This window comes from Aquila chrysaetos, chromosome Z, assembly GCF_900496995.4.
Source record: "Aquila chrysaetos chrysaetos chromosome Z, bAquChr1.4, whole genome shotgun sequence".
Taxonomy (NCBI): domain Eukaryota; kingdom Metazoa; phylum Chordata; class Aves; order Accipitriformes; family Accipitridae; genus Aquila; species Aquila chrysaetos.
Genome location: NC_044030.1, coordinates 60,458,820 through 60,479,749, shown reverse-complemented (window position 1 = coordinate 60,479,749; position 20,930 = coordinate 60,458,820). Strand labels below are relative to the sequence as shown.

The window sequence follows — 20,930 nt, the reverse complement described above, 5'->3', positions numbered from 1 at the left end:
TTTTTTAAAGCTGAATTATATTGAGCCTAACTACTTCATGTTAGATGAATTTTTAAGAAATTGTGCCTAAACATTTGTCGGAGTGTTTAATTTGGTGCTACTGACTTTGTCCAATCTTAACTGGAAGTTAACGTGGTGTGGGTTCGCTGTTTCAAACTGGCTGAGAGGTGTGACTTTAGAATAATTTCATTAATCTATTAAAACTTCTAATTCACTGTTATTCTTTCAGCAATAGATGTCATTGTTACTTCTTGCATACTATGTGGAAAACTTTATCCTCACTTAGCAATGTGTCTCAAATGTAATTATAAAGGCTAAAGGTAAAACTGCTCTGTTCTTAATTGTCTGCCAAGGAAAGGAGGTTTATACGCACCGGGACTGAAGCAGAAACAGTGTAAGGGTTACTGTTGGGCTTTGACCAATAGTAACCTTTAGACGTGTCTGTTTCCTTTTTGCTATTTCCCTCTAGTGGTCACACAGGATATTGACTTGGGGAGGTTAAACACATGAACTGGTATCTTTTCAAATGCTTGTACATAAATAAACTAACACAAGTAATATGGGGTGTATGGAAACTTAATTTGCCCAGTCCTGACCTGTTAGAATGCAGTGTATTATGATATCTTGTGATGGGAAGCCATACTCTCATGCTTCAGGTTGGTGATTCAACAAGCTTTTGGAAATTATCTGAATTTTTATCCTTTTGGATATCCAAATGTGCCTTTTACTTGAAACTCAGTCACACAGAGGTCTTAGCATAATCTCAGTTTGCTTCTAAAGTTTTTTGAGGTGGGAACTGCACTGTACGCATATATCTGGCTTTCTGTATCTGGGACTAGGTCTAATGTCTAAACATTTGAAGCATTAAGATAATTTATCACTTTAGCATTTTGCTTTTATCATGTTAGACTTGTTCTTGACCCACTAACATGAGAATTATAGAACTGGGTAGTGGTAGTCTTTGTAAACCAATTCATGTTTTCATTTAACTTTTTAAAAATGTTGGTACATCCATTGTGTATCAGGTGTTTGACTTAAGATCTTGCAAATGTTTCTTATCATGTAAGCTCTTTTCTGCATGTCACGCAGAACTGTTCTTTTTTTTATGTAGTTATCCTTTCAGAACTTTATAATTTATACTTTCTATCTAGTGTGTTAAGCTTTTGTAAAAAAAAAAAAAAAAATTACCTTCGGACAGAATTATTGCCTAGTTAGTTTGAGCTTAAGGCATGGAATCTTTATGTTGCCAAATTGATGGATGGTTGGAAATGGGTGTAAAGCTTCTACTGATGGATGGCAGGATTCTGTGCATAAAGACCTTTTAAACCAGGCTGGGCTTCATTTCTAAACAAACATAATTTTGACACAAACAGAAGGACTGTTTTTATGAAACTTCAATCCTGGACAACTTCAGGAATGTGAAGCTGTATCGGGAACATGACAAAAAGATGCATGTCCTGCAGAGTCCCTTATTTCATACAGCCTTCTTTGTTCACTTGTGTAATGGGTGCAGTGAGCCTCCCTTGGTTTTGAGGGAAGTGGGTGTTGAGACATGATAAAAACAAGGGCTACAGCAAGAAGGAAATAAGAAGAATAGGGAATAGGTTTTAAATGTCAAGAAGAACGTGTTAGATTTGATAGGGTGTGAGATGCAAACAAGCACTGTGTTGAAAGTAAAGGCCTCTTTTTCCCCGGTTTTTCCCAAATCACTGCTGTAAGATTGCAGTTTAAATTGAGTGTGTTCTCTAGGTTTTCCTTTGGGTGTAAAATCAATTTTTCTTCAGTTCTCTGTCAAACATAATATGGACTTTTCCATCTTTGACAATTCCAACTGTCTTCATCCTCCAGTGCTTGCTACCTATTGCATACTCGGGGGTATGCCAAGCGTTTAACAGAGATTTCTATTCTGATGGCTAGATGAATGTCTGAGGATTGAGTAGAGAGAAAAAAAAATAATCTGTTGCCATGTGTAACAGTGACAAGGTAACTGTTAACTGCACTAGGTGAACATGAGATTCAATGATCTGTGGTTTTTGCAGAAGCATTTGCTTTGATAGTTTTTCTGCTCATTGGTAAGCCTGCTGATGGATTTGTTCTGTGTTGCTGTAAAGCTTTTTGTAGTTCATTTGTTCCTGTGCAAGTAAGAACCTTGCCTGCACCTGTACTTTCAATTCTAGGGTTTCTTGATATAAAAATGATTCTTCTGAATAAGTAAAGTGTAGGCTTTTCAAGTCCAGGACCAAAACTGGCTCGAGGGACTTGCAACAAGTAACTTTCTGCAAAGGTGAAAAAAAACTTTGCTGCTTAACCATGGTCTCTCCTTTCAAGTCCAATTATGGTTTTGAGCCCAAGATTCTTCAGCAGCACTGATTGTGGATGTGATTTTTCCACTTCTACACAGAAGTGATATTAATATAATACTTCACTACCTTAAATAGGTTAAAGCCAAACAAACAAACAAGTTGAGTAAGAGGTGACCATTCCTCCTCTGCCACTTTGAAGGGTAAGATGTTACCAAAATGTCTGTTAGCTGTGAACACGGTGTGCAGTTCACTCCCCACAACTGTGGCTGGGAGCTGGGTTATTCCCAAGTGCTCTGCCCCAGCAGGGCGCAGGCTTCCCCTCTACCCGGTGGGCGCATGGTGGAAGATGGCTCAGAGGCAGGTTCTTGGGCTCCTGCTCCGGCTCCCCCTGCTGCCTCCTGGCTCATCTGCCTGCTAGCACTTGTGCCCCATCCCTGGAAACTCTCCCTTTCGAGCTTTATACGTAACTTTGCTGTAATAATATTTAATAGAACTATTAAATGCAATTGAACTGTTACATAATTTTGTATAACTTCTAAAAAGAACAATACGATAAGTGCTTTCAATTGGGATCAGAACTGTTCTTATTTTTAAAAGCAGAGTTGCACAAGGACTATCCTTAAACCAAGATCAAACAGCATGTACTTGTATGAACTCATTCTTTAAAGTCTATGAGTATTCCCTCTAGCTTTCAAAGCATTAAAGCAAATAAGAACATGTACTTCAGTTCATTGGGAGCTGAGGCCAGAATATCAGTGCTTTTCCTGACAGTGTTTAATAGCAGAATGGAGATTTCTTGTTCCTTTGTAGCTCTACAGATCTTACTTGTTCCTCTCCTGACAGCCCAGATTCATAGAAGGGACAAATGTAGCCCTCTCCCAGTCTGCTCTAGCCTCATGGCCCAGCAGTACAAGCTGCTTTAGTTTTGTTACTATGTCAGTATACAGAGGGATGCACTTATTGTCAGCTTGGGTTTTGGTACTTTTGCTCACAGAAGAGTTTTATTCTGTAAAATTGCACTTTGACATAGTGGTTCCCAAGCCTGAGGAGCAGGATGGTAAAGCCATTCTGTTGCTCACCTTCTTTGTGGCCTCTTGGGTGTCTTCCTGCTCAGGACCCTGGCTGTTCTTCACTGTGTTTTTGGAGCACCTGCCTCTCCCTATTTAGCTTTTATGGAATCTTAGTATTTAAAGGTATTGAATAATATTTGGTGACCAGTTTTCCTGTGTACATTAACAGTTAAGGGAGTTAATGGAAAAACAGTACACCTCCATGTAATTAAACATGGATGTGAACTACGTGGATAAAGATTATCAAAGGCCAATCATTTGCCTTTAGTTGCCTCTTTGTCAACCTGCATTCTCTTCTCTCTGCAATGTTTTGTGTTGATACTGCTTCTCGGCCCTTTCCCTTTAGAAATCAGTATGTGGTTCTAGGGCTTATGAGCCCGTGTACTACTCTAGGTCATGCAGCTGTTAAAGAGGCTTATTGTCTGCAGGCAACACATGGTGACTTACCAAAAGTATATAAATTTTGAGAAGTAAAGACCCAAAAGATAATTGTTACTTAGATGGGACAAGTGACTATAGCAGTTACAATAATCTTAAGGCTATATTGCTGTAGTTTCTGGGTTTTTTTCCAGTTGTCGTCTTATACTTACTTTTCAACTCGGAATTCCTGTTTTTTTCCCTCCTGTGCACATAGTATGCTTACTTACTATGGAATAGCAACATTTGCCACTGCTGGAGGAAAAATATGTCTTCATTTCTTTACCCATTTTTGCAGTTGCAAAGAAAGGTTGTTTTAGAAGCTTTTTTGCTTTCTAAGTTGTCTCCTGCACTGTGCTTGGGAGAGGGCTGTTGGCAGGGGAATCATCATCCAGCTGCTGTGACCTGGATTGTGAAATTCCTATCTCTGCCTTCCTGATAATAACTACCCTGTTTTTGAAACCTTAAATTTCCACTCTCAGGGGCTATGGAACAATTGAAAAATCAGACCTACAGGCACATGTTAATTGTATCTTTAACTTCAATCCTCAGAAATGCATCCTGGACTGCCCTACCTGTAGTGTCTGTGGTGTTCTTACTGTCTGCAGCCATCCCTAGATAGCCCTTCCTTGGTCCACCCTAGCAGTAACCCTTCTTTCTTCAAGTATATTTTGAAGCATTTGCTGCAAGCCTAAAAATTGCTCTTGGAACATAAGTGTTTTACAGAGCTTGTCTGCTTAGTTTTCACCAAGTCTTTCATAGTACCTTCCAGCTCTTTCATTTTACATCTGTACTTCTTTCCACATTCTTGTTTTTCATAAGATATTGTGGTTTGATCTCTTGGATGTTTTAGTAGGATTTTTCACAAATACTGCAGAGAATGTGATTAGAGACACTGTATCCTAGTGTCTGTTTCATCACCTCCTAGGGTGAGCCATACGCCTTAGAGGGAGGAGCTGCCTGCTGCTTGTGTTATGTAAAATAATAAATAATTTATAATGCTAACTGAAAATATCTGCCTTGGTGGACAAACGTACATTGAAGTGCTTGACAGGAACTAAATTGACACATAATCAAAATAATTCCTTGAAGACATGGGAGAATAATTTGCTTTATTTGAATTTTTTTTTTTTTTTTTTTTTTTTTTTTACGTGGGGGAGCTTTCCTGTGGGTCTGTGCTTTACTTGAGAGTATTATTGACCCACTTTAGGAAATCCTTAACTGGCGGATCAGTGTGAGCCATAATGGAGGTCTGCAATATGATTCTGCGAATACTTAGCTATTTTACTGAAAGCAGCTTTTCTGATGTGCTGCCTTGTTGCTGATACCAGCACCTGCTCCAGTAAAGAATCACATGAAGCTTTGGATCATGTGGCTCTTTCCTCTCATCTATCATAATAAAAGGATTAATGGATTTTTTGCACTGCCTTAGAAAGCTGAAGGTGTTGCAATGTACTAACAAATGCCAGTTTTAGTGTAGATTTGAAGCTATGATGTATGCATGGAATTACAAAGAACTGCATCTATATACTGAGCACGGTAATTTCGCATTAGTGCTTGATCGTATGAATTGATACAACTTCTGCAAGTTATTTTGTTTTCAAGCAGAGACTGTTAGCTTCTATCATATGGACTCTACCTGCTTTTCCAATTTTGATCTTGTGAAATTAAAAATTGTGTAAACAGAAGAAGCTTGTGTCAACATTCCTCTTCTCAATGTAATTGAGAATTTCTGCAGTGAATAGTTAATGATGATCTGCTTTGCAAGACATAAATGCAGCAGTGACCTGTTCTCATTTAGATGTTGCAGTAGTAGAATGGTGGGGCTTTGCATGATGCATGCTTTCATTGTTTGTGTTAAGCTGCTTGCATGTGTTTGCAGTGACCTGGATGGCTTGTCTCTGCATCAGTTATAAAGGAATACTTATCTTCTGTTTCTTCTGACAAACAAGTGGTCTTAATGTAATTTTCGTTTTTCCCTTTGGCTATTAAAACATAATTGTCTGAGTTCTGTGAAGATGATTGGTGAATGCACGTGCTTTGGATTCATGTTCTGTGCTGTTCAGTCTGTTGTTCTGTCTGCTGAATTTGCAAATAGTTAAAACTGGTTGCAGTTGGTTGCAAATAGTTAAAACTGCCTAATGCTTTTTATGCAGCACCTTTTTATTAGTATGGTTTGCAAGCTGATAACTGTATACAGCCGATAGCTGAATATTCTGTCTTGTATACAATTCTGAAGTGTTGATAAACTGTTTAGTGGAATTATTAATTCCAAGCATAAATATCAGTCAAATAAATGTAATGCTGAAAACTTACCTTAAGAAAATGAAGCTTACATATTATATGGAAAGAAGTTTTTTTTTCTTTCACCCTTGGCTTTTATTTTGTGAACTAAATTAACTTAACATTGACTGAATGTGTAATATTGGAAGAAAAGGTTTTAATTCAAATGTAGAATATGTCAGATCTTCTAAGATTGCATCTATTATTGTAAGTTCTAGAATAGTACTATTAAGATGTGACTTTGATTAAATCTTCAAATAGAGAAATTCAGAAATTTCACTTCCTAAGCTTAAATCCAGGTTTTGCATAGGTGTGTCTTTCTCACTTAAAAGGAGGAAGCAATCAGAAGACATTTGCCCTCCTTAGTTAAAATGCTCTCACCTCAATGCAATGGATATTTTGGCTACATTTTTAAATTGATCTGTTCATTAAGTCATATCCTATTGTAATGAAGTTTTACCTTCTTTCTAGTGTGTACAACTTACAGAGAAAATAGAATGAGTTCCCGCTGTCAAACTGACTGTAGTAAAAGCACAGAGTCATCTTAATATTTGTAGCATATGATTAAATAAACACTGAAGTTGCTAGTAAAACAGTGAAGTTTTTTTTAGATTTGCATTTAGAAGAAATCTTAAAAGAAATGTTTCATGCTTCAGTGTTGTGTGACTGTTACAAAATGCTCTTTTGAGGTTTTTACTCATTGAACACTTTGGAAACTAAGTAATTGTATGCCCAAGCCTCTTACTTGTCCTTTTAAAAATCCTTTTATTCCCTTACCTACTTTGTATTTACTTGTCAAGCCTTTGGAGGACTTCAAGTCCATAAAAAGAGGCAAAAGCTCTTACTTGAGTATTTTCAAAAAACCTAATTAAAGCTTCATTATTTGATTTCTGTTATACTTAAAATTACAACCCAGTAGATTAAGGTATACGCTTTGCACTGAATTGCACTGCAGTTCAAAATGTGGTCCAATATCCCAAATATATTACCAAAGCCAGGTATACTGCTTAACACTTGAACTGAGATTCTAAAGAAGCCCCATGTAACCAATGTGAATGTTTTTAACAAAATGCCTATTCCAATAGATGTTTTAAAGCCAAGCTTTAAAACACATAGTAGGACTAGTTCTTAAAAATGGAGCTTTTAGCACTTTGGTTGCTACACTTACGTAGCTGTTTTTCTAGGACTCTTGCTCAGTATAAAGTAGGGTTAAATGCATGATTTATAGCTGAAATGACTAAATTATTAATACATCCTTATAGTATGACTTCAGGAAACTGTCTTATGTTCTGTCATTTCACTCTGTCATTAAACATAAACTTCTATTTGTGCAGATAAGTTGCAGTATTTCTAATTTTTTGGTAAATGAAGCAATGAACTTAAGATGTCCCTTATTAAATCTTTTGAATTTACAAGTGCCCTTTTTTAAGTTGATGATCACTTAGCCTTCTTCCACCAAGACTTTTGGACTACCTTTTCCTAACTACACCTGCATTTTTTGGTCATATTAATTTTCCGACTCCGCTTCTACTTTTGATACTCATCCTGTTTCTCTTCTGTTTCTTCAATGCTTGTCTTCTACCTCTTTCTCTAAATGGGCCAAACAGAAATTGGCTCTTGGCTCCTTCTTGCTTGATTTTGCTGGATAATCTCATTCAGTCATGTTCATTCAGGAATTGTGTTGACAACTCCAGGACTCACGTTTTTCTTCAGTCATACCTTCATTTCTCTAAAACTGCATTTCTCTGCCACTGCTCCTTTGTAACCCAAACATACGTGCTTTGTCCCACACATTGCAGTATTGTCCAAATCCTCCTGTTTTAACCAACACTTTGAACAACTTTGTCCTTTCTCTTTGCTTTTTATGCTCTTTCAGTTCATTTGCATCTTAATTTATGAGCACTCTCCTGCCTTCCCAAAGGCTATGCAGTTTCCAATTTTTCCATAAAAAGTACAACAGCTAGAACTTCATCATTGCTTCTTGTTTGTTCTATATCACTTTTGTCTCCTGTTCTCCCTGCCCCATCTGAATTTCTATGCTACTGCAGAATTTCTTATTTCTGTCAAAAGTCCTTCACAATGTTGTCACTGTCTACTTGATCAAACTCATCTATTAACAGTATTTTTAATATTACTCTGAACCATCTGTTTATTTCTTACATTCTCTTTCAGGGTTTTTTCTTCTCCTTTGCCATGCACAGGCCATTTACGTTAAGCTGCAGGGAAATATTTTTCTTCCAGTTCCTCAGTATCTGCTTATGTTTGATTTGTGAGGGAAACTGTAAAACTTTTAGTTCTTTTTAATGTTATTTTAATCAAGAGGTGTTTTTCTTCCTTTTTTTCAGTATTTAATTAGTTACTATTGTTGTCTTCTCCCCCTTGCTTTTATTATCTCACCTTCTTTTATGTAGACTTTTGTTCTTTGTAAAAAATAATTTCAGTCTAGTATTAAGAATTTTGCTAATGAAGCCTGGCACGAGCGAAAAAAAAACTTGATAGCAGTAATTGTCTGCTTTTCTATGATCTCTGTTTTGTTGCTTTTAAAAATAAAATGGCACTGTTTGAATGATTGGAAGGATTGACTGAACCATGTTAATCCCCTGATTAATTGTGGAATACTACAGGTTTTTGAATGCTGTGTGAAAATTGCTTTGCAGGGATTACATAAACCAAAATAATGGAACATTGTCCCTTCTCTGAACCCTTAAATATATGTTGCCTTGTTCATTTGGGGGCACATAATAGGTAATAGATAACTAATTTTTTACAGATCATTATGATAACAAAAAATAGATTCATAGTAACTTTACAGATGCTGCATCAACATCTTAAATATGCAGGCACAATTTGAGTTAAGCCCCTGCTGCTTCCTGACAACAAAACAAATGGACTGGTTTCAGAGGAAACGACATTAATCTTGCTTTCATGATTTCTTTTTTATTAAAAGCCTCAGCACTCTAGTTTTGTGTGTGGTTTGTTTTTTAGACTGAATCTGGCTATGGATCAGAGTCAAGTTTACGACGCCATGGCTCCATGGTGTCTCTTGTTTCTGGAGCAAGTGGATACTCTGCGACATCCACCTCTTCGTTCAAGGTTAGTGAATAACATTTTCTTAGTATTAGTGTGTAAACAACACACACAACTGGAAAAGAAATATCTTATATGAAGACTTATTCACACAACTGTAGAAAACTGTAGAAAAAATACAAAATATTTGGTTTACTATAAGTGTTAGAAATTCATCATATGATGAATAGGTCATACAGGAAGCTCTTTCATGCCTCTGTGCAGTTGTCTCTTTTAAACTGTGGTGTCGTCTTCCAATGGCAAGAAAATCAAGCCTGTGGGAGCATTTATTAACCTTTCCTAGTTTACTCCTCAGAATATCAGGGCCTCTAAAAATGAATGCTGATTCTGTGACTTAATAAATTTGATTAATACTGATAGACAGATGATGGCTTTCCTTGTCTTATGCATATAAATATTTAACATATGAACTTGGGTGGGCTGTACTTCTGGGAAGAGGAGCAACACAAGAAAAGGGAGTAAGGATTGGAACAAATATCTTAAACTAGAGCTGACTGTTTTGAGGCTAATAGGCATAAAGTTGGTAGCATGCCAGATTGCAGATGCAGTCAAGACGAAAAATTGAGACCAGTGGACAAAATGAGTAAGGAACACTTGTATACAGTGTCTTACCTTCTAACACTAACAGTATTTCATAGCTGCTGATATATAAAATGTCCTTAGTGTACTGGAATTTGTTCTTCATAGCTGCAGAAATCCAGCTTTTATTTATGCATTGAACTACTCCTGAGTTTGTAGAAGTGTTTCAGGCTTTTTTCTCTTGTATTTTCAGAAGGGTCATAGCTTACGTGAGAAGCTTGCAGAAATGGAAACCTTTAGAGACATCTTGTGTAGACAAGTCGATACTTTACAGAAGTACTTTGATGCCTGTGCAGATGCAGTTTCCAAAGATGAACTCGAGAGGGATAAAGGTAAAATTGTAACTGCAAACTATTATCTCTATAGAATGTAGCTTTTTATGCAGTAGTAGCCCTCAAAATAGTTACATTATTTATACAGCATCAAGTGCTATAGTATCTTAAATTTACTCTTTAGCATAGGGATCAATCATAGATATTTCTGCCTAAACAGTGTTAACTATTTTCACTTCAGAAGTTGGATTCCCATAAAAATCTGCTTAATTTTAATATTAACCTGTAGCTGTCAACTGTAGCAAAGAATTGCTCTTTTAAACATTTGATGTTATAGAACAATAATTGTTTACCCTCATAAGATGAATTCAAGTTAGTTTATCGCCATGTCTCTTACCTGTTATTTTGAAAAGCCAATGGGATATTAGTTTTGTTAGAAACAATACTTTATTTTTAAAAGGCAAAGGTGCTGCTGTAATGAATGCTCCTAAGATGTATTGGCTGGCACTAAGTGCACACTGGAGGCCCTAGTAGACTTGGGTGTGGATGTCTACACATATCTGAGTTGCTCTTCTCATAGCACAGCTTGTTCTTGTATCCATGCATTTATATTCATCCCTGAGTTTGTTCTGGCAGCCTGAAACTTTTGGTAGTAAGAAAACAGTAGACAAGTACAATTCCACTTCTATCCGAACTTTCTAGTGTAGAAGAGTAGATAGTTGCTGAATTGTGGCTCCCTCCTTATCCAGTTGCAACACCAGAATAATGTTGTTCTTACCATAGAATCGAGTGCTAAGCTTCAACACTGAGCAAATGTTAGTCTCCTGATGGTTTCTGACAGTAATGTTGATAGTGGTCAGAAAAAAGGGGGGTGGTGGGGGTGGTTCATGACTGTTTAAATAGGAAAAAAATCTTAAATGCTGCTTAGCCGTGAAGATGCTCTTAATCCTTTCTTGCACACTAAAGAATTGGAAAAGCTTTCTAACTCCCATAACACACTCTCTCTCAAATTTAGTGGTGGAAGATGATGAAGATGATTTCCCTACAATGCGTTCTGATGGGGATTTTTTACATAACAGTAACAGCAGTAAGGAAAAATGTAAGTGTCCCAACTTTTTCACTGAAAATTCATATGAATGGTATGATGATAAGCCTGATACAGGATGGATATTTATGCTCTTTTCTAAGAAGATGGGAAGAACAGTTATTTAAATGTATGTGACAGGAAGTTCTTATTCATGTTATCATTCATTAGCTGCTTTTCATGATTCTCTGAGGTATTCTTAATTCACACAAGTATTGATGCAAGCTTGTCAAGCTGGAATTTCCTATTCTGTGTCCAAAGCCATTTTCACTACAAAATTCTGCTGAAACAGCTGCATCATTCAGACAATGGGAACTGAGATTTGTAATAGGTAATTGCAGTTTTTCCTTGCAAGTGTTACCTGCTTTAAGAGGAGTGTGGTGGAGCACAATGCTTTTCCAGTTAGGTATGTCCCAGTATGGTTTTTCCAAGTTCTATGGCTACGTAATAGTTAAGTCAACAATGTTACTGATTCTCACTCATGGTTATTTTAGCACTTTTTTGCTGTATTTTCCATTGTTATGATGAACAGAATTCTGATTTTTATTCTTGCCTTCAATGCTCTAGTTATTGCACTCACTGCATCCATGCAGTAAATGTGAAGAACTCATGCAAGTCTTGCTGTTCTAGAAATCTCATACTTCTGGCCTGGCAGAAGTTGTGTATGCATTTAAAATACATTTGCATTCTTCTTAGACTTTCTCTTTCCTGCCTGAAATATTTTAGTGTTTTCATTCCCTAGATGTAGACAATTCAGTTAGTCCTAAAGTATTTCTTAGACTTTGATTCACAAAACTTTGAAGTTGCACTACTTCCAGTTTCAAATCTGATGGAATTTCCCAAAGTACTCATCAAAACTGTTTTTAAAAATGTGAACACTTTCATCAAGAATCTGGAAAACATATGGGCAAAATAAGTCTTTTCTGTCTCTTCTGTTTTCTTTTTTAAATGGCTTTCGTCCCCATGTTACATCTTTCCTTGCTGTATTTAGGTGCTCTTTATAGAGTATAGCCAAAACTGTTATGAGGAAAGAGGAAAGGAAATGGAAGGAGCTTTCAGGATACTTTCAGAATTCATCAAATTAGTATATTTTTTTCAATTATATAAAGTGTTTTCTTTACTTGAGGATTAATCCTAATGCTGATTTCAGAGGTTAAGTAGCATATCACTCTGAAGTTTTGAATAAATCTTTCTTGCCTCTTATCAGCAAAGATCAGCAAGTTTGCAACACTCACCTGTAAGCTGGTGCACAGTTCCACTAACCCTATTGTGTACATTTTTTGAGGACTGTTAAGTCAGAACAAATACCAGAAAACTGAGAAGGCCGCCTTTAAAAAAAGTGAAGCGAGAATTTAATTTTACTGTATGATTCATTTTGAAAGAGGTGTCTTTGTCAAACTTAATTTTTGTAGGATTATGTAGGAGTTTCAGCTTAATTTACCTTTAGAACATTTATTCATATCTGCATTTTTCTGTTGTATCTGCTATATATACACATATAATATGGGGAATGTCATTAGGAAGGTCTGTATTTTTAGTACATCTGGTCATCTTTGAATATTTAAATGCAAAGTAAGTGACTTCTTTTTTTTTATCACCTGTTTAACAGCAATTTGATACCGATATTCCTCTTGTAAAAAGCTCTGTATCAAGTCTTTGGGAACTTACATGCTAAGAAATTGCTATGTATTATGGGTACCTGTATATAAACTCACTTACTATAGCTCACTACAGAAAATAATTTCTACAGCCCCTTGATTTTTGCAGCACTTCTAATTCCAGTTGTTATGATTCTTGACTCCATTAAATCTACTTTCTGTCAATTATTTCTATGGAAAGGTTCATCTCCATTTCAGTTTTTACGTGCCTCAGTTTGATTTCTAAGGGCTAAATTCATTAAATATTCAATAGCTGAGTGCTGCAAAGCTTGATTAGAAATGAAAAATAGAGTCTCTGCCCTAAAGTGGAATCATAAGTGATGCAGTGGGGGAAGTAGATGTCTTAGGTTGAGACAGACATGCCCATGTATTGGGCAGAAAACTACTCAGACTAACTGATAATGAAAGATATGTCTTCAATTCACCCTTTTCTAAAGCTTAGCCTCAGAGCAGCTGTTAAGATTCTTTGGTTTTTCACATTTCAGGTTCACTTCTTGAAATCTCTATCCAGTCCTGGAAGGGCTGGAACAATCTTTTTAACTGTAGCTGAGAAGTGGTTGCCCATTTATTCTGGAGCTGTTCTGCAGTCAGTGCTCCAGGAAGTGAGAAGCATGGGTTCAACCTCTTATTTAGCCTACTCTGGTAAGAAGGAGTGTTTGAGCCTACTGTTCAAACCACTAGTACACCGATCTAATGCTAAAATCGTTAGATTTAAGACTGACTTAAAGGACCATATTCACCTTGTCTTTTCAAATTTGTTCCCTTCTGCACCTTCCCTGGGTGGGAGGAGAAAGTTAATGTGACTATAGAGATTTGTTTACTATGAAGACATTTTGGATAGGGAGCCTTTTTCTTTTCTGTGTTCTCTAGGATCTTTAAGTGAAGAGCTAGGAAGAGTACTATGAAGGTATTTAAATTTTTGCTCACTTTCTAATTAAAAAAATCTGGTAACTGAAACAATGATCATTTGTATAAAACACCAACAGGGAGTCTGGCTGATGCATATTTACCCATTAGGATCTTACATTCTAGGAATGTAGAATCTTGATAAGGGAGTGTTCCCATCCATCTGCTCAGGAAAATGAGTGTATTTGGATTTAAATTATGTAAGAGTAGGAAGAGCAGGGGAAACCTACTTAAGGAGCCTCTTTGAAGATGGAAGGTGGTTTTGTAGTGGAACTATAAAGATGGAAATGTACAGAGGCTGAAGGAGAGAAATTTGATGTAAAACACAGTGGGATTTATGCTGGATTTTTTTTGCTTTGAATGGAGGATATTCACCAACATATTGCTGAATAATGGGGTTGTTCTTAGAGGAAAACCAATCATATTGATCCTACTGCTATTCACAGAAGATCAACAGCAGTAGTATTAAAATAATTTTCTGTTTCACTAGGAACTCGATTGATCAAACACATGATGTTTGGGACATCTGAGAAAGTGTTACAAACAGAATCTTAGGAACAAGAAGGGAAAACTTGATTGGGACATCTGAGAAAGTGTTAGAAACAGAATCTTAGGAGCAAGAAGGGAAAACTTGACCTATCCTAACAGACACAGATGTGTAGGAGAGAAGGGCTAAAGAGCTATTGAAGGCTAAAGCGTGATACGAAGAATCCTTTATATGAAAGGCAAGAGAAAACAAATCAGAAATAAAGCAAAATGCTTAAAAGATGGGATAATTAAAAACGAAACACTTGGAAGATGTTGAAATTGAAGTTAAAGTAGGAGAAAAATCATCCTGCTGCTTTTTTCGGTTGGCTGCGTGCAGTTTGATCACCCAGCTAGAAGAGCAGTTGCAGTGGTTAAGAACACTTTCCTATTAGCCTTTACTTTGAACCATACAGATCTCCTGATGCCAGATTTCATTTTGAAATGCTTAGTCTGTAGCTGACATGAAAAAAGGCATAAAAAAAGAATAGGAAAGATGTTCAGGCTCTCCAAATAAAAAAATCTCCTGACAAATACTTCTAATGTGCTGAAGCTCAACTGTTACCGAGACGAGGCTTGATACCATCTTCTGACATGTTCCAGGAAGGCAAATGTCTCCTATGATTAGGAATGAATCAGAATACTCCCATCTCTTGTAAGGAATCTCTTGAGTGACCATCTCTTCAAAGAAACAGGTGTTGGTTGCATCTTTTTGCAACAAGTTTGGGTTTGCCTGGAAGTCTAAGGGCTAAAAGGAACTATGGACACTTACTTTAAAACTGCAAGCTCTGCATGTATCACTGCTACTTTGAGACTAGTCATTAAAGAATGACTTAGAATATATGATGACTGAAACAGTACGGAAGTATTAATGAGCTGCAGCTGAGACCTAAAGATATCCAGGAATAAAAGCTGGCTTTTTTCCAGGAAATGAGGCTGCATTGATGTATCTCCCTTACAATCTAACATAGAGATTTCTGAAATTATTTTATAGTGTTGTAGCCAATGATAGTTTCTTCAGCATGTCTAGCATGTTGCATAATTAAGAGAGAAAAATCACATCTGTAAGTGTAATAGCTGTGCTGGTAAGCCTGCACATGAACACAGTCTACACCAACAGGACAGATTATTAGTATAAACTGTGTTTTTCAGTTACGAAGTAGTATGGGTGAAGCTCTTGTGTAATTTTCATTATTCTCAGTGAATCCACTGCATCGCCTCCTTGCCAGCTTATACCACTTTCAGTCTCAGCCTCCTCCGTGTTCCCTCTGCAGCTGTTAGGGGGAGGGAGAGTTGCTCTGCTCATTATTGCTTCTGAAACAGATTTTTCTTTTTCTTTTCTTTTTGTCCAGCCCCCATCATCTTTACCTTTTAGGGAGTATTCTTGATTAACATGAAACAAAAAATAAGCTGTATTCTACCATAGTATGTATGCTTATTGGGATATTTGAATTAGTGTGTAGCCTGTGATCTTCTCTTTGAAAAATAGTTTTGATTCCTTCTGAGAGGAGGGTGTATAAAAACTCTAGAGACTTAATCCATTGCTTGAGATCATGTGATTGACTGCTTTCTGTTGCAGAAGTGTAGATACTATGCTCTACCATTAGAGAACAGCAACTGCATTTCTCTTCCCTACAAGAACTGAACTGCTTGAAAGCTCTGCTTTGCCCTTGCAGACAGATACTGGTTAAACTTACACAAATATTTATTTGTACTTTTTAAACCATAACAGTGGCACATTGACAAACTGACAGATTGGGGGGAAAAAGCGATATCCAGCTAGGTGATAAGTCATTAGCTTGCCCCATGGCATAGCAGGAGTTACTTTAACTTGATGGGCTCTGTCAGCTTCAACATGAGTGTTACTTCTGCTTTCTAATATTTTCTGACATTAATGTATAGTGTTTGATTTGTTATTATGTCAACCTACATACGAGTTTGACATATAATAGGTACTTTTTTTGTCACACATTTTAAATGACTTATTTAAATAGCCTTAGCAACAGATGGCTTGGTTGACAGCATGAAGTAGTTGTTGGAACTGCAAAACCCACAGTTCTTGGATAATTCAACACATGTGATACTTTTATCTTATATCATACCTTCTTACTTTGAGGTTTTTAAATCTATAATTACCTGCTTAAAGTAACCTTGAATGCTACATTTTGGGTTTGATTGCGTTTTGAAATTGTTCCTTTCTTAATGCTGTATCAGATATGTTTTAAGGTTGCTCTGTGTTAATTAGGCCGCACTTAAAGCTGTCAAACTGCTATTGTTACAAAGTATTACCACTCCCTCCACCCACATGATTTGCAGAGTAATACACCATTACAAGCAGACTTGAAATACAGTATAGCAAGATGAAGCTGAAGGGATGTGTTCCTCCTTTTGAATCTCTTTCCTTATCCTGTGGATAGCTGAAAATTATTAGCACTTTTGATTTTTATTTTTAAATTAACTTTCTAGCCTGTCTGTTTTCTTCAAACAGTTGTAATAAAGCATACATGTAAAATGCTTGTTTGAGTAAAAGGCAGCTATCAGTGAATGATTCATGTTTGTTTTTAGTGTTTCCTCATGTGACACCCAAAGGAATTAACGGCATAGACTTTAAAGGAGAAGCTATAACTTTTAAGGCAACCACTGCTGGAATCCTTGCTACACTCTCTCATTGTATTGAACTCATGGTAAAACGTGAAGAAAGCTGGCAAAAAAGGCTAGATAAGGTAAGATCATTTTCCTTTACTTTTGTTGGGAAAAAAAAAAAGTTTCTTTAGCATGAAATTGAAATTTCAAATGAGCTGTTAACTTCTTTTATTCCAGGAATTGCTTTTATTTTTATGTACAGCGTTTATTAATTTTAGATTCTTTCATTATTACTCCTATAAAACGTTAAAGCCTCATCCTGATTGGTGATACAGTAACATTATTCATCATAGTCTTTCTCTTCCCAGCCCTTGTTCAGATAGTAGTCCTATATTTTTTTTATATCTATAGAGAACCTGACAGTATTCCAGAGCAGCAAGTACATTGCTTACAGCCTTCTAAGAGAGACCTAATTATGCGTGCTTGCAAATTGATGTGCAAATCTCTGAAATGTTTTAATTGTGGTAAGAGATGGTGACAATACTGAGGAGAACAACCAGTTCTAACTTCAAATGTCTCTTAAAGACACCATTATTTCACTGTCCTTTAGGAGATTGAAGAGATTAAATCATATTTTATACTAATCAGTTAAATTTTTTAAGCGTATTAGAATACCTGTTATTCTAATGGCAGTGATAGTTCATGCTAAGCCTACTCAACCACTATAGCAACTCGAAAGGAGCAGTGTCTTTTCTCATGAGATGTGCTGGAGGCATGGCTAGGTTGTACTTCAGGCTTTGATTTCTAGAATCCTGCCATCACTGACTGGTGTCCTGTGCAGTCCTTTAGCTGTTGTCTCTTGTTTTTCATTTAATGTGTTTCCCTGTGGTGCATATCACACATCAAAACTTACTCCATATGTTTTAGTGGTACACGATTCAAAGAGTGAATGCATTCAGACAAAATACGTCTGTGTTTGAATCCTTGCCCCTGTCTCCTGGGTCATCTTTGTCCATATGTCAAAGGCCTGGCCCTGTCTAACTGTATTGCAACTTCTGTCAACATTTAATTTGTTACTGCTTCATCAAAGTAGTTAGAAGACTTACTGTAGATCCAAGATTTGAAGCTTGTTCATAGGATCATAGGTTAATTCAGTTTAGACTAGAGACCTCAAGAGGTCTCTCTCTTTCCAACCTCCTGCTTAAAGGAAGGACAGTTTGAGATCAGACAGGGTTGCTCAGGGCTTTATCAAGTCTGGTTTCAGGTCTCCAAGGCCAGAGACTGCACAGCTTTTCTGGGCAGCCTGTTGTGCTGCACAACTGTTGCTATAGTGGAAAAGTTCTTCCTTATATCCAGTTGGAGTATGTGCCTATTATTTTTCGTGCTTCAACTATAGACTGCTCTGAAGAGTCTGGATCAGTTTCTTTACGACTTTCTTGGAGGTATTGGAAGGCTGCTACTAGGTCCCCCCACAAAAGCCTTCTCTTCTCCAGGCTGAGCAAACACAGTTCACTCTTGTTGATCAGACTTGGCATAGAGCATGGACAAAGTGAATTTTTCTTGTCCCTAGGTTAGTATATGTTACTACAGAACAATATGTTAATACAGAATGTCAATTCTTTTAGATTAGTTGTCATTTTTTTCTTCTTCTTTGGACTAATTTTAAAGCACTTGTTTTCAGCTGCAAGTGGTTAACAAGTTCAAACCTAAATTTCACTTTGGGTCTCATGTGACTGATAACCTCATACAGCATGAGTAAATGCATTTTAAAGGAAGGTCACAAGCTTATTTGGACTTGCTTTTCCAGAAATTAAAATAGCAAAAGCTTCTAAAACCTTGGAGGTTTTAAGTTGCTCTGCTTTGGTAGACTTGCGACTTTTTTAAAGTCACATTTGTCAATGAAATTTTCTGGGGTTTACAGCACGCTAATGGTACTTTAATACTAATACACAAAATACTTTAAATATAAAATAATTTTTAAATGTATTCCTCTAATTGCTAGCCTTTTGGAAGAGGATATTTTTATTGAATTAAATAATGCAGAATTGTGGTGGACTAGCCTTGGCTAATAGCCAAATGCCCAACCAGCTGCTCACCACCCATCCAGCAGGATTAGGGGAAAAAATAGGATGAGTAAGCTCATGGGTCAAGAGAAAGATGGGGAGATTGCTTACGGGTTCTTGTCATGGCAGAATGTTCTTGACTTGGGGAAAATCAATTTGTTGCTGATTTAAAATAGATCAAGTTAATGGGAAACAAAAAAACAAACACTAAAACAGCTTTCCCCCCATAGCCCAAGCTCAACTTCACTCCCTTACGGTAGGCCCCTCTACCCACTGCTTGCTAGGCCCAAGCAGTGTGGGGTGAGGAATGGGGGGGTTGCAGTGAGTCCAAAACACTCAATCTCTACCACTCCTTCCTCCTCACACTTTTTCCCTGTTCCAGCATAGGTCTTCTCCATGGGTGGCAGTCCTCTGGGAAAAATCTGCTGCGGTGTGGGTCCTCCAGGGGACCCAGTTCCTTCAGGAAATGGTCCTCTGCTCTGGCATGTGGTCCTCCATGGGCTGCAGTGTGGATTTGTTCTCTGCCCTGGAGCTGCTGCTCCTCCTCTTCTGGCCTTGGCATCTCCTCTGTTGTTTCTCACTTCTTATTTCCCTTTCCTCTCTCCCTGGGGTGTTTTTTGCTCTTAAATACATTTTCAGAGAAGTGCCACACACATGGTGGATGGGCTCAGCTCTGTCCTGCAGTGGGGTCTGTTTTGGAGCTGGCTAGAACTGACGTGCGGAAACGGACTCCACAATCAGTGAGATTGTAAAGTAGGTATGTTTATTCAGCGCTGGGCAGCACGGGGGGTAGTCCCACCAAAGTCGTGCGCGCCCGAGTCGGCAGTTAGTTTCAAGTTTATACAGTCAAGTGTTACATATTCACAATACGCCTATACATATGCATGACCTGTCCCCGCTTCATATTAAAATTAGCTCCGAGAGGTCATTTCCATAGTCTCCTCTCAACTGCGCTTGCGCAGTGCCTCTTTATGGTGGTCGTCTGGTGGTCGCAGAGATGAAGATAGATGACTCCTCTTCGTCACCGCTAGTAACCTCTTTTCTTGCGCAGGCTCAGTGGTCTCTTGGTATTCACCCAAGCCGCAAGACCCGTCTTAGCTGGCTCTTGGGGCCTGCTCCTGCTTCTTATCAGGAACTGTCTTTACCTTATTGGCTGGTTCTTAGGACCAGCTCTTCTTATCAAGGACTGTCTCTATGTCAGCTGATTTCAACAATGTAAGCGCTAAACATCATCTTTTCATCCCCCTTTATTATGTCTACTGAGATTCTTTTGACTCCCCTTGTCTCAGAACCACCTGTGTTTAACATGGGGCAGCCCCTGGCCTCCTCCCACAGAGGCTACCCCTGCAGTCAGTCCTCCGTGACCAACAACCTGACACCTACACCCTTAAAGACAGAGGTTGGCTGTATTCAGACCTCTGTTAACACTACTCCACTTCAGCTGTAGTTTTTTGAGCTTTTGGGTTTTTTATCTTGTTTTAGTGGTTAAACATGGCTTTATTAAGAGTATCTTCTATATAACTATGGGCCTGAGAAAAAAACATTGCTCTGTCATCTGATAAATACATGTGGGAGGAGAATGGTGTTGATCTTTGTACTTTTGGCTTTCTTAGATGTGTCAACTGCTCTGAAAAGGAAGTAAGTACTGTGAGATGATAAAGTTCAGAATACCTTCTCTAAGAGAGATTAGAGGGGAAAATGACATGAAATTGGGCAGCTGTTTGTGTTCTAGCTGGGAGGGGTTTAGAGCTTTTAAGTCTATCCAGTGCCTGTAAAAAACCATCTAGCAGAGTTGAAAGGGGCAGCATCAAGTTTGTCCTTTGTGTGTCAGCAGATTCACGCCGCTGGCTCTGTATTGTTGCAGGTTTGTCACAGGAAGAATAAGATCTCTGTCAGTAGCTAAAATCAATGAGTGTTTTACAAGTAGTATAAGTGCCACTGTAATACAGCTCACTCTCCTCTCCTTTCCAGCCTCCTCACTCCACTAGCTTCAGAACTACTTTTACTTAACAGCAACACACAAAGGTGATTAGAGAAGTCCCTCTACCTCACAAAATTATACAACCTTGATCTTGTAGAGGGCTAGCTTAGCCTAAAGAT

General features: G+C 37.6%; 1 protein-coding gene across 5 annotated transcripts in view; it reads left to right on the top strand.

The window, feature by feature from the left end:
- Positions 1 to 20,930, top strand: part of CERT1 (ceramide transporter 1) — an 80,448-nt gene that overhangs the window by 40,313 nt on the left and 19,205 nt on the right. For 3 of the 5 annotated variants that reach the window (XM_041121054.1, XM_030005261.2, XM_030005260.2), the window contains 4 exons: positions 9,059 to 9,166; positions 9,933 to 10,071; positions 11,027 to 11,110; positions 16,750 to 16,907. In XM_041121054.1, the coding sequence (XP_040976988.1) occupies positions 9,059 to 9,166; positions 9,933 to 10,071; positions 11,027 to 11,110; positions 16,750 to 16,907 (489 nt within the window). Of the gene's footprint in view, positions 1 to 5,019; positions 5,041 to 5,494; positions 5,611 to 9,058; positions 9,167 to 9,932; positions 10,072 to 11,026; positions 11,111 to 16,749; positions 16,908 to 20,930 lie in introns of those variants that run through there. The other 2 variants (XM_041121055.1, XM_030005262.2) reach the window with 2 other exon arrangements.